This window comes from Charadrius vociferus, unplaced genomic scaffold, assembly GCF_000708025.1.
Source record: "Charadrius vociferus isolate BGI_N301 unplaced genomic scaffold, ASM70802v2 scaffold32, whole genome shotgun sequence".
NCBI classification, from domain to species: Eukaryota; Metazoa; Chordata; class Aves; order Charadriiformes; family Charadriidae; genus Charadrius; species Charadrius vociferus.
In genome coordinates this window covers 9,192,093-9,204,565 of record NW_009647856.1, presented here as the reverse complement: position 1 = coordinate 9,204,565, position 12,473 = coordinate 9,192,093, and the positions used below count along the sequence as shown (strand labels likewise).

Here is a 12,473-nt window from a genome sequence, read left to right as displayed (position 1 = left end):
CAAAAGCCACATCTGTTTTGAGGAGAATGTACTTCTTAGAGTTGCTAGCGGTCACCTCCACATGCAGGCTATCTGAGGTACGATTGATAAGTTTGCCAGCTATTATAATTTCAGAGCCATTGAAGTAGTTAGGGAAGAAGTTCTGGGTGACTTGCTCCACATTGTCTTCAGGGTAATCAACACGAATGTCAGAGAGAAGGGGTGTTCCAATTTCATCATAGAACCTGAAACAAAGACACACTTTGCACTGTTAGTACTGTTCATCCAAGTGTACTCACACACTCTTGAACTTATACATGGCCAAGGATACAGTCAGGCTATCTAATATGGCTCCTAAGACATTCAGGAGCAGTTAGAGCTACCAGGCCCCAAATTTAACTGCTGCATCCGCTGTAACTGAGTCCAGAGAGACGAGATAGTCTCTACCCTTAGAGATTTTCAAAACTTGAGTGGACAAGGCCCTGAGAAACCTCACCTAAATTTGAAGTTCTCTGAGCAGAAGGCTGGATTACATGACCTCCAGAGGCCCCTCTCAACCTGAAGTATTCCGTGCTTCATTTTAGTTTTCAGTGTTTCTTAGGCATTGCAACAGAGTTTCTTCAGAAGCATCCCAGTATAGTCTGACAGTCACCTACCTTCCACTATGGTTCAAGCGCTCTGCATGGAGCTATTTGTGACCACTTAAGTTTTCTTAAGAGGGCCTATCCATCAAATGTAAATTCTTGGCTTCTCAGGCTCACAGAAAGCACCCTAGTTATTTCGAAATGTACTTTGAAAAGATGTTGTTACCCACAGTTTTCTAGTGGTATTATGCATGGTATTCCAGAGCCAGGAACTGTAAGACCAAGATGCTAGGCCCCCCAAAGCTGGAGAGTATCTGAACCAAAGCTTCTGTACCACTCGAAGAGACCTAGATAATACAGTTTGGGATGGTCAGTGTGGGACAGGCAGGAACATGGTTTTCTGAGAGTCAGAGGAGAAAGAAAATCAAGAATGAATCTCACTATGGCCCCAGAAACGTGTATATTTCCAAGGAATGGTGGAATCCTAACTACTAAATACTGGAGGACTGGTAGAAGAGAACTCACTGCTACCTTATTGCTGCCTTTCTGTTGGAGCAAGCAAGGACTGCTGTGGAACCAGAGAGTTTAACCCTATAATGCTTTATTAACGTGACGCACCATTCTTCTCAGAATACTTTGCACTGGACAGGCCAGAAAGCCTTTACAAGGGGTCAAGGCCTAAGTTTAGAGTACTGTGCTTTCGCTGCAGTGGTGTGTTTTTGATAGGTCTTCCCAAGCTGCTCCAAGAATGCCACATTTCCTATTTGAATGCCAGACTCCTCGTCTCTTGGCAAGTCATTTGAGTCTAATTCGGTAAATAAACAAAGAACTGGCCTCAGCCCTTTTTTAGTGCTGGCTGCATTTATTTTTCACATCTGCTTAAACAGATTGTCTGGAAGTCACACTTTCTGTTTTATTCTCTCTCCAAGGAAACCCAAAGCCTGAATCAGTTGGCTTTATTTTAAAGTGTCACTGAGCACTCACTGTCTTTGATGCAGAGACCTTGATGCATTTTAAAATACGAGTGAATTAAACCTGAGAACTTTCAGTGAAACAACTCCTGGGGTATAACAGATAGCAGAGTGACGATACAACCTATCTTATAGTACAATGCAAGGAAGTATCGGTGTAAAAATACAACCCACTGACTACAAAAATCAGAAATTACATTGGCACCCATGTAGATTTTTCCCTCCAACACTGATTTGAATTGGCCTCCAGCAAGCGATGGTGCCTTTCTGTATAAATTTGGCACTAGATGCCAAATGGTTTTGCCATCACTGAGCTTGATAAACAGTGAGCTGTTTATCAGATAGAGGTGTTTGAACAGGTACTTGCTGTGCTGGGTTCCTGCGGCCCAGTCAATCAGCACATCCTCCATTTGCCAGGGAATGCTATTTGCTATCCAAAACATGTGTTCTGAGAAGCAAATGACACAGGTGGAGTGGCAGACGGATCTACAAAATCTGGTTTAAAAGGAAGACACTCTTGTCCACACATAACCACCACAGAAAGAAAATCTGTAGTGGAAGGTGCATGGTCTCATTGCTCCAGATGAATTAGACACTGGTTAGGTAAGAGGTCTCTGCTCAATGACAGTCTCTTTTTGGTTTCTGAGGTTCAAAACACTAATATTTTGGGAGTGAAAGCCAAACATTTTTGCCTGGAAGTACTGACACACTGCCTGACATTTAGGCAGAGCTGTGGTTTAGGTATGGTTTTGCTGTTCCTCACTAGGGTCTCGTCTTGGACTACAGCTCCCTGATCACAGAAGAGGAACATAATCTCTGGTCCTACTGAATGATGAGGATTACAAGAAACTTGTTAGGATTTTGGGTCACAAAGAATGAGGGAATGAAGCAACTACATGATCATCACAGGAATGACCCTTGTGTATTTTTCAGAGTCGAATATTTTGGAGTTTGGGCATAAGGTTATCTTTTTAAAAAAATAAAGAAATAATTTTCTGCCCCAAACTGGGAATCTCCATTCCTGACCCCTCCATGCTGTTTATGTTGTCAATGTGTAGTGAGCAACGCATCCTTTCCTCCCTCTGTCCACCTGTGGAGAGGTGGCACTCATGCCTCCCATCTCGCCAGGTTTACATGCCCAAAACAATGATCTGAATTAGGGAAAAAGATGGCTTGTTCTGAGGGGTTGGGAAGCTCCAGTAGGAAGGAGACAATTTCTGGGCAGACATCCTCAGTATCTGAGCATACTCTGCCTCTCTCAACCAGAGCTGAGCCTCAGAGAAACTCCCACCTCTTGCAATATCTCCTTAGAGGATCTTCCTTCCCAAAACCCTTTCCCAGAGGACCCGATGCAGATATAAGCATAGGAAAAGCCGAACAAACCCTTTGAGGTGGCTAGCTGCATCCTCATCCTCCTGGAAATGCCTTGTCATGCCGCAATTCTCCAGTGCCATCCTCTCCAGCAGCTTCTGGTCCACATCATTGCCAATGCCAATGGTGAAGAGGCAAAATTTATCACGGATGGCATCCTTGGTGTTGCTGAGGATTTTGGATGACTGTGTTTCCCCAACAGTCGGCCTCCCATCCGTGAGGAAGATGATCAGAGAGACAGTCCTGGCATCGATGTCATTCTGAGCAATGTAATCATTTAACAGCTTTGCACCAGTCTGGAGAGCACCATTAATATTAGTCCCTGGGAAGGTACCAAAATGATTAGCTCATTTCTCCTTCTAAGAGTGGTAAAAATAATTTCTCTAAGCTCCCATTAGTACAGCGACAGCATCTCTGTTCATCAGGATGTTCCTTTTCTCTACGTGAGGTTGCGCTCACCCTTTAACTCAATTCAGCTCTGCTACTCAAAACCAGTTTGACATAGGTGTTTATAGTCTTATGAATTGCAGTTTATTATGTGCAATTGCTGTATCCTGCAATGTCTCAATGTACAATAGATGGCCACGGTAAGCAGAGTCATAACACATACCATGTCCTGCCAGTACATACAAAAACAGTTAAACTTAATTAGGGACTCTCCCAGATGGTATCTGAACTGGGAGAACAAGCTCTGCACATTTTGTCTGAAGGGCACAAGATTTGAAGAGAGGAAAAAAGCCTTCTAATGGGAAAACAAGCAGTTGGGTTTGTTCTTCAAACCCCAGGGGCTAACAAAGTTTAAAGGGAAGAGAAATGGCTTTGTTGGCTGAGTGTGTTTTCACAAAACAGGCTCGTGAAGAATGGAGCTGCCTGAAGCAGAGAGAGAGTGACAAAACAGAAAATAAACGAGGGAACAGATATACTGTAGAAGAATAGCCATGAAAAAGATTCAAACCTGTGGCATGTTCAGAAAAAAAGAAAGCAGGAAAAGGACTACAGGTATCTCCTTGGTCTGTGTATTTTTTGTGCCAGTCAAAGCAAAAAGGAATTGGTTGTGGAATCTTTGCAAGATTAGCATGTCTGGGGAAAAAACAGCTCTTAGAAAAAAAACAGGTGAAATGTGTTGAGCCACACACAACAGACTCCTCCTAGGAGTCCAGAAGGGGTTATCTAGAGAGGTTATCAGCAAGGATGGACTAGCAGGTCTGACCATGCATCATGTACCTAGAAACTTTGCATGCACAGCTCCAGTGACTGCAGCAAGTCAAGGAACAAGAAACGGGCTAAGGCTTCTGAAAAGTCCTCAAAATCCAGACTGATTTTTTTTGCAAAATGGTTTTGAACCAAAATCCTGCACCTAAATATCCTTATACTCTCTCAGTCTCCATCCAGATCCAAAATTCCAGAAAGAATTTTTTCCCCAGAAACAAAAGAAAACCATCCTATACAGCAGATTGTGTCATTTCAAACCCAACCACGTCACAGAGCTACCAAGTACTGAAAACTGCCTTTTGTCACGTGCACAAATATTCAGCAGCAATATATTTTACCCATTTCTTTGGGGTGTGAGTATGACAAAACAGTGTAAGCACAGCATGCTCTTTGTGTGTGTGATCTGTGAGCCTGAGCACATTCATGTTCACTGGAAGATATTCAAACAACAGCAGCTTTCTAGGGAAAATGCAGAGTTAACCCAAACTGAAGGACCACTGGCCTGTGGTGGAGAATCCCTGCACCTTCCTGTTGAACCTGAGTTAATCATTTCCTTTTACTTTTGTTCTCTGGCAGGTTCATGGGCAAACTCAGCTGGTTCCTGCACAGTTCTTTTGTCACTTCAGGAATAAAAAGCTTTATACTCCGAGTTTAGTCCCACTGTTGGTAATTGTTTAACTGGGCAGGTCCCTTGGCCACTTCCTAAACTCTTCCTCTTACAATACAAACAGTACGGCAAACCATCCTGTTTGCTGTGTTTTTCCATCAGAGAGTTTCCTTTGCTAGGAGTGGTCACTGCTCAGGGGCAGCCATGGGAAGGCCCTGTCTGACCTTCAACCACCTGTGACTGCTTGCGTGGGGAAGGATTTGCATAGGTCATTTTGCAGCTCTCTGCTTACCTGGGGAGTGCTCAGCTAGGATGGGCAAAGCTGCCAAAGTATGTTTGATTACAAACCTCACTATGTTTGTTTTTTTTATACTAGTGTCCATAGACTCACAGGAGACCACTGAACCAAATTCAAAATCATGCCTACTCTCTGCTATTCTTCTGAGGTCTCCCCCTCTCCCATCTTCACTCCTGGCAACAAGGCACAAGCAAAAAAAAAAGGACAAGAACTTCTTAAGTGTCATTCTGGCTGTCATTCTTGGTAGAGACAAGAAGACGACAGTACTAGGTGAGAAACTATCTCTTGCAGAGGGCAATCCCGCAGCCCACACTGGGCAGCCCATCCCTGGAGTTTCCAGCCCAGACGAAACCATGTGTCTGCAGTTACACAGGATTTCAGAAACTGCACAAGCACTGGCTCCTGTCTGTCCTTCACCAGGATATGGTATTTTTTCCTGTGTCCTCGAGAAATAACCTTGGGAATTTCCCACTCCAAGGGTCTCACCAGATAAATGGGAGAATGGAGCCAACTTAGATTTAATAAGTATATCATGTTATATGACTGGATCTGGGGACACCTTCCCATCATGTACGCTGATAAAGGGCACGTATCCTTCTGTCACATAACCCTGAGTGGAGGTAGGGAAGGAGCCCCCTTTTGTCCCATGACCTAAGTTCCAATGTCTTTTTATTGCTCCATGCTATGGGACCACATTCCCCTCTCCATTCTGGTGTAGTTAATCAGATAGCAAAATTAATCCTGTTCATATCTTTGCATCGTACCTCCTGTAGGCGACATGTTATGAATATACTTTTTGGCATCTCTTATATTATTTGGAGTGACTGGCACCAGCCGGTCCTGCTGCCAGACCTTTATTCGGTTGGAAAAGCCAATGATATTGAAGTGGTCTTCAGGCCTTAGGTCCTGGAGAATTGTGAAGAGAGCTTCTTTGGTCTAGGAAAGAGAAGAGAACAGAGACCAGTAGGCACAACTGTCACTGCTTTAGTGGGAAAGAATTTAATTCTTCAGATGTTTATTGATCTTATAGATATTTCTACACTGCCAGTTTGGCTTATGAAGAAAATTGGGATGTCCTTCCCTGTCTCAAGGCCTGATCTCTGTGGTGCCAGGTGCTACGCTAAGATGAAAGAACAACTCTTGCCCAAAAGATCTGGAAAAGATCTGTCTCTGTGAGACACAGGTCTCAACCTAACTAAGCTTAAAAATCATGCATAACAATTAGGATAAAAGCTCCCAGTGACTGGGAAAACCATGCTCTGAACTAAGGGATACTGAATAATGTTGACTAATACCAAAAACCTCGTGGAGTTCTTCCAAAGCCTTCTAGACTTGCAGTAAGCTGTAAGTGGCATATAGTTAAAAAGGTTACTTCTAAGTTGAAATACCTCTAAAAAGTATCAAGGATGCACATGCTCTGTCCATAATTAGGATACCAATTGGTATATACATACTCCAATTAATAGTTCAAGTAATTCACAAATGTTTAAGCTAATATGTTCAAATGAATAAGGTATAAAAAGAAGCCCTGACTAATCATTGCAGATTCTACCTGCTAGTCCATTTTGTCCCAGGCACGTTGTTTTTCCAGCAATATACCAACAACATTATATTGCTCTGTTGTTCATCATCCTGTGTAAATATAGGCAACTAGAGTGATGAAAGCTGGTATCAAGACAAGCTTATAGCTAGAGAGACTCCTGGGTGATGGGAAAGACAGACCACTAAGGGTAAGCCAACAGGAAGAGTGCAGATGTGTCCGGTTCTCCCAAGTGTGACCAACTTTGATTTAGCAGCCATGCAGCTGTGTTCACATGAAGACAAACTTCAGCTTAGTAAGACCAGCTGAGAGAAGATGCCTGTCCTGGTTTGAGGCGACAATGCCCAAAAGCAGCCTCTGTGCATGCAAACATACATGATATTTAGATGCAAAATACATGGGAGGAATAAGAGACAATATCTGTAAGTAGAGGGATCACCATCTTCTCAGCTCTGCCCCTTCTTGGCCACCATTAAGCCTTTCAAATTCAAAGGAAAGCTATGCAGGAAATAATATGGTGGACTCATCAGCATTTAAAGGTTTCTCTCATGCCTATCAGCGAAATATGTGAAGGGCTTGTCCAGAAAAAATACAAAAGGTAATCATCAGTGCTGGAAAACACATGTTTCTAGGCCTGATGTTGCTATGTAAAGACAGTTTGGAAAGGAGCTCAAAGGACTGATCAAGCTGTGTCATCAATATCCCTCTGGGTTCTGCATCGAAGCTGATGATGCAATGATGCAACTGCAAACAAATTAACCACCGCAGTGGAATCTCTAATCCTCCCAGCTGGCGACTTGGCTTCCAGTCCATCTGAAGTTAAGGAGAGTATTTCCCATAGTTTCAAACATTTTGGAGCCAGGTCTGGAGTCCCTCCCTGCCTGTTTCTGTCCTCTGTATAAACCATTTTCCTCCGTAGGGGTCACAGGATTCATCCCTCCATTTGCTTAGCTGGAACATTGCTCCACGTCTCACCATGATGTATTTTATGAATGTTTCATAGATAAGAATACTAAACCAAATAATGGTGGGAGAGACTCTTTCAAAGAGAAGAGGAGAACCTCACTAGGTTCACATCATGATGCACACCAAATAAATATTCAAGATGAATGCCTGCCCCAAACATGAAGGCTGTCTCCCCAGTCTAATAGTCCATAGAGAACTTGCTAAGATGAGCTAAATAGCAGCAATTTGAGAAAGAAGGAAAGGTTTTATGCTCTCATCTCCTCTTTTACAATAGCCTTTGTATTGTAAAAATGTATCGGATAACATGTGACATCACCCTTCAGAAGGGCCTTGAAACATTCACAGTCCCATTTTACAGAAGTGAACACCAAGGAACAGACTACTTTAGTAACTATGTCAAGGCCACAAATGGAGAGCTTTCCAAAATTTGGAGCTTCCAGCTCTTGATCCAGTAGGCCAAAGCATCTCTCATGAATGTCTAGAAGAGCAAAACAGGAATCACACAGTGGAGAAAAGGACTCTTGGATTTATTCCATGATAATGAGAGTGGCCCGTGCATTTGTTCCTCAAAAAATGGGGTCAGAGTAAGCAGAAAGTGAAAATGGAGAATCTTCTACCTTGTATGAGTGTGATCAGGCCTTCATGCCAACCTCTGCTGAAGGAAATTTGGAGCAGAATGTTAAAGCAAGAAACAATGAGACCACAACCGCTTCCTACGTGCAACATTCCCCCTCCACTGCCCCTCAGGGTAGGCAAGGGAGAGAAAGAGAGGTGCCTAGAAGCAATGATTTGGAAGGAAACGCCCCAAATCTCATTATCCATATTACAGCTCTGATTATAATTTGCATGACTTGACCTTTCCCAGTACAAAACCCCTCTTTTCAGTTTTTTGCAATTCTGTCAAACTGCACTTTTCTCAGAGGGATTTATTGGGCCCAAATAGCTCTGTTGTTTCTGAGAACAAGGCAAGAGGGAAAACAATCTTGCTTTGGCCTTCTTGCAGAGAGACTGCATCTCACCTCCAGTATGCTCAGAAATTCCTTTTGACATTCTTGCCTGTGTTCAGCCAAAAGAAAAGGAAAAGGTAAAACAACGCAGAGCAGCAGTGTAGTTCAATGTACACAGCATCCAAGCTAGGATTGCAGAAGGGGTCAGGAGGGAACTGAAGCAGACTTTCCTAGAAAACACAGCACTTCCCCACACCCTCATACAGGTGCCAAATGTGGGGTTGGGACCATCTCTCTGTCCCCTTTTTTCATTCTCTCTTTCCTTTTTGTCCCTTATTTTTGTCACAGTTAAGTCATTTCCACAGGGCTTGAGTCAGTCTTTCCCAGGAAAATGTTCCGTCATATTTTTACTGCTCATGCACAGCCAGCCTGGATTCTGGCATCTCTATCATGTGCTTGCCTCTGCAACTTCAATAAAAAGTCTTTGAATTTATGTAATGTATATACACACAAACATATGTACAAGTGTGAGTGTGTGCACATGGTTTTGCTCCAAAGAAAACAGAATGAGGGAGGCCATATGGTTCATTCTCCTGTAGCTTTTACCTCATCCCAAGTAAAAATAAAGGGTGGGATTCAGCTTTCCCAATTCAGTCATCAGAAAGCTGGGCACTGCATCTAATCCCCTCTCTAGGCAGGGGAAGACACCTCCAGAGAGTAATCCATCCCATCTGTTTTGGATAGGTTTTAGGATGGGCTGAGTCACTGTCTGGAAGCGCCTGTCTCCCAGCCCCTCCAAGAGGCTGAGTGGCTCAACTATAGAGAAGGTCGGACTCACCTCAAGACCAAATCCTGCCCAGTCCTGAGCATTATAGTGCTTACTGGAGCTGAAAGGATTTGAACTGGCTCTCCACCTCTCCCAGAGTGCTCTGGATTGCCTGGCTCATCCTATGCGTTTCCCTCTCTCCTTCCAGTCCATAAGGACCTCCAGGTTTATCCTAAAGACTGCAGTCCTCATGGAGTGACAGCACACGCTTTGCTAGCGATATCTCTCACCCATAAAAGGGCTGCGAGAGATACGTGACTTCCTTCTGGAGGGTTGGATGTGATTCAGGAGCTGGCAGGCAGAAGCAACTTTAAATAAGGAGAATATTTTGGTAAAAGTTCACTGCTTGAAATCCATAAGTATGCAGCTATGACTGAGTGTTCTTGGTGCCCAGCCCTCTCCTCCAGTCTCCACCAGCCCCTAGGCAAGGATTTGCGGAGCTTTTCGTGCAGAGTGTGCCTGGCAGCGGCTTCAGTCGGAACACGGCAGCAGGTTTCTCATTCCGGCCTTGTAAGGCCACAGCTGGAACTTCTCCTGGCTCCGTGGAGCCAAGGGCTGAGGCTGCCGTGGGATTCCCAAGCTGCTCCGCTGCTGATGGGGTCTTTGCACTTCCAGTCCCGCCTGGCCCCAGTGAGTAACTACGATGAAACTCTGCCAAAGGATATCTCCTGCGAGGCAGAAAATTAACCATTTCTTCCCCGGTGAGGGCCATATCTTTCCTCCATGGCTGTGCATATGACATTGATTCATTTGGGGGATATGCTGGGCATAGATCTAACCCACTCGCCCTGAGGAAGCCCAGTTTAAGGGTCCAGCACCCTTGTGCCAGGTGCTATAAGGTCAAATACTTCTCCCAGTGTGTTTGCCTGGGTAGATGAATTTTTGTGTGGAAGGTGGAGCAAGGATTAAAGGAGAGGATGTCAGGAAGCAACAATACAGAACAGATGGAAAAAAAAATAATCCAGTTTTGCTAGTTGGGAAAGGGTTTTAGCTGTCAGAGTCAAGTTTTAAACCAGAAATTAAAATAGGGTAACTCAGTGGAGGAAGATTCCTCCGTTTCCCCCAGATTAGAGTGGATGACATTGAGCTGAAAGGTGGAGGCTGAATTGCCACTCCAGTGCATTTGAGTCAAGAAGCTGTGCTGGTGGATGAGCTGTCAGCAGAGCTGAAACCTAGGCTCGAAAGAGCCACCTCCAGGGCTACAAAATATCACTCCCCAAATCTGAAGCAGAGGAGTCATGGCCTACAGCTGAGGACAAGGGGGACGACCATGGCTGCCAGGGAGCAATCACAGTTTTGGTCTGTGCTTGAGAAATGATGAGAAGCTGAAGATGGACTCTCACTGTCTAAATGACCAATGTGCAGATAGTGCCTTCTCAAGCTTACAAAGTCAGGGACAAACCAGCTCCCAGTCACCACTCTGGTCTTCATTGTCACCTCCACACCAATACCTGGACATGCAACACAACTGCTGCGTTTCTGCTTCTTGCTTGCTACAGGTCCTGCATCACAGCCAAGATTATTCAGAGCTGTACGACCCCCAGTAAGAGCAGGAAGAAGGGAACTATGATTCTATGATAATTCCCTCAGCCACACTCCAGTTCAGCTGTGAATTGTCACCTTTGTACCTGGCCCTTGGGGCTAGCTCTGACAGACCCCACAGCTTAAGGGGTGATGGAGCAAAGCATGGGAAGAGCCATATTCCCATGGGAGAGCCGAGAGCCTTCATCCCTTTCTTGGGTCAAAGAGCTGTCTCAGAGGCATCTGGGATGATGTCAGACCATCTGGGTACCTTTTAGGAGGAATCTGAGTCCTGATGACATTTCTCCCACAGTCTCTTGGTTGTTTGAGGAGCAGGGTGAGGGTGAAGCCTGGCTACCCTGAAAGCTGTGCAGTTCAAAGGGAGACAATGTGCGGTTGTTAGATGCCACGGCATTGCCAGACATTGGCCCTGCTATGAAGAAAGCGGGGAATTCAAGCACCTCATTATAATGCATGTCCCAAGCCCCCGTATTCACATTTTCCATTGCCTAGGAGCACTTGTAAGTGCTTCATCCTAGGCACACATCCTCTGTGCAAGCTTCAAGTCAGCCCATTAAAAAAAAACAAAACCAAAAAACCAAAGAAAAAGAAAATCAAAAGACTTTCAGTTCATGCTGAATCCAATTCTGTACGGCTAGTGGGTCTCTGCAGCACTGCAGTGTACCTCCCTTGGAAACAGCTTCCAGATACAGAGGGAGGTCTCCCAGCACCCACCCCGCCAGTGCCTCTGAGATCACTTGGCAATCCTCTGCTGCACCCTGCACGCCCAAACACAGCTGGCATCTGCCCTCGCAATGGCTGGGCAGTGAGACATCGACACCAGAGACACAGCCCCTTTCCAGCCCCAGCCAACACCAGGGAACTGCGTGGGCTCCAGATCAGTCAGTCTAGAAGAACAGAGAGGAAAGTATTCACCACCAAAGGCTTCAGAAAGCAGTACCCATCAGCTGAAAGAGCTGCACGAGGACAGTCTGCAGATAACAGACAGGGGACCATCTGCAACCATATACTGAAGGATGTCACAACTAGAAGACAAAATTTCAGTGAGCTTTACTTTATCCTTCCAGTGAGAGACCGTATTTAACAAGAAAGGAGCTAAGGTACAAGATGTAAGCTCAAAGGGAATTAGGAACACACAGCTCTGTCCAAGGGCTCAGAAAACAGATCTCCTACAGTGAGAAGGAGAAAAGTACAAGTAAATATGTTGTTTGGCAAAACACTGCAAGGAATTAATTACAAGGAGAAAAAACAGAAGAGGTCCCCCCTCCCCTTCAATATCTTCTATGCTCTGGTTCATACCTTACCTTTTCCAAACATGCACAGGCAACTGGTAAAAAGGTCCAGAGCTGGCTTTTCCAAGATACAACAGCTATATCTGGTCAAGTCTGCCCATAGTCTGTCAGAGGAATTAATACTGTGACTTAAGGAAAGGCTGGCGTCAGTGTCGCACCTGAAACGGTGCTATCGAGGTCCACCAAGGTACTGCCATAGACTTGGTTTGGGACTCAGCAGCCAAGGGAAAGGCGGTGTGAGCTCCCTTGCCATTCCAAAGGAAAGGCGGTGTGAGCTCCCTTGCCATTTTACACAGAGGAGCTGAGGTACAGAGAAAGCAAAGGTTTGGGTAGTGTCA

The 12,473-nt window shown here is 44.8% G+C and overlaps 1 protein-coding gene across 1 annotated transcript in view; it reads right to left on the bottom strand.

Moving 5' to 3' along the window:
• The window catches only part of ITIH5 (inter-alpha-trypsin inhibitor heavy chain family, member 5), a 49,302-nt gene that overhangs the window by 6,588 nt on the left and 30,241 nt on the right, over window positions 1–12,473 (bottom strand). Inside the window, 3 exon segments of the mRNA XM_009882958.1 lie at window positions 1–224; window positions 2,918–3,227; window positions 5,787–5,958. The exon segment at window positions 1–224 is cut by the window's left edge and continues 11 nt beyond it. Of these exon segments, the coding sequence (XP_009881260.1) occupies window positions 1–224; window positions 2,918–3,227; window positions 5,787–5,958 (706 nt within the window).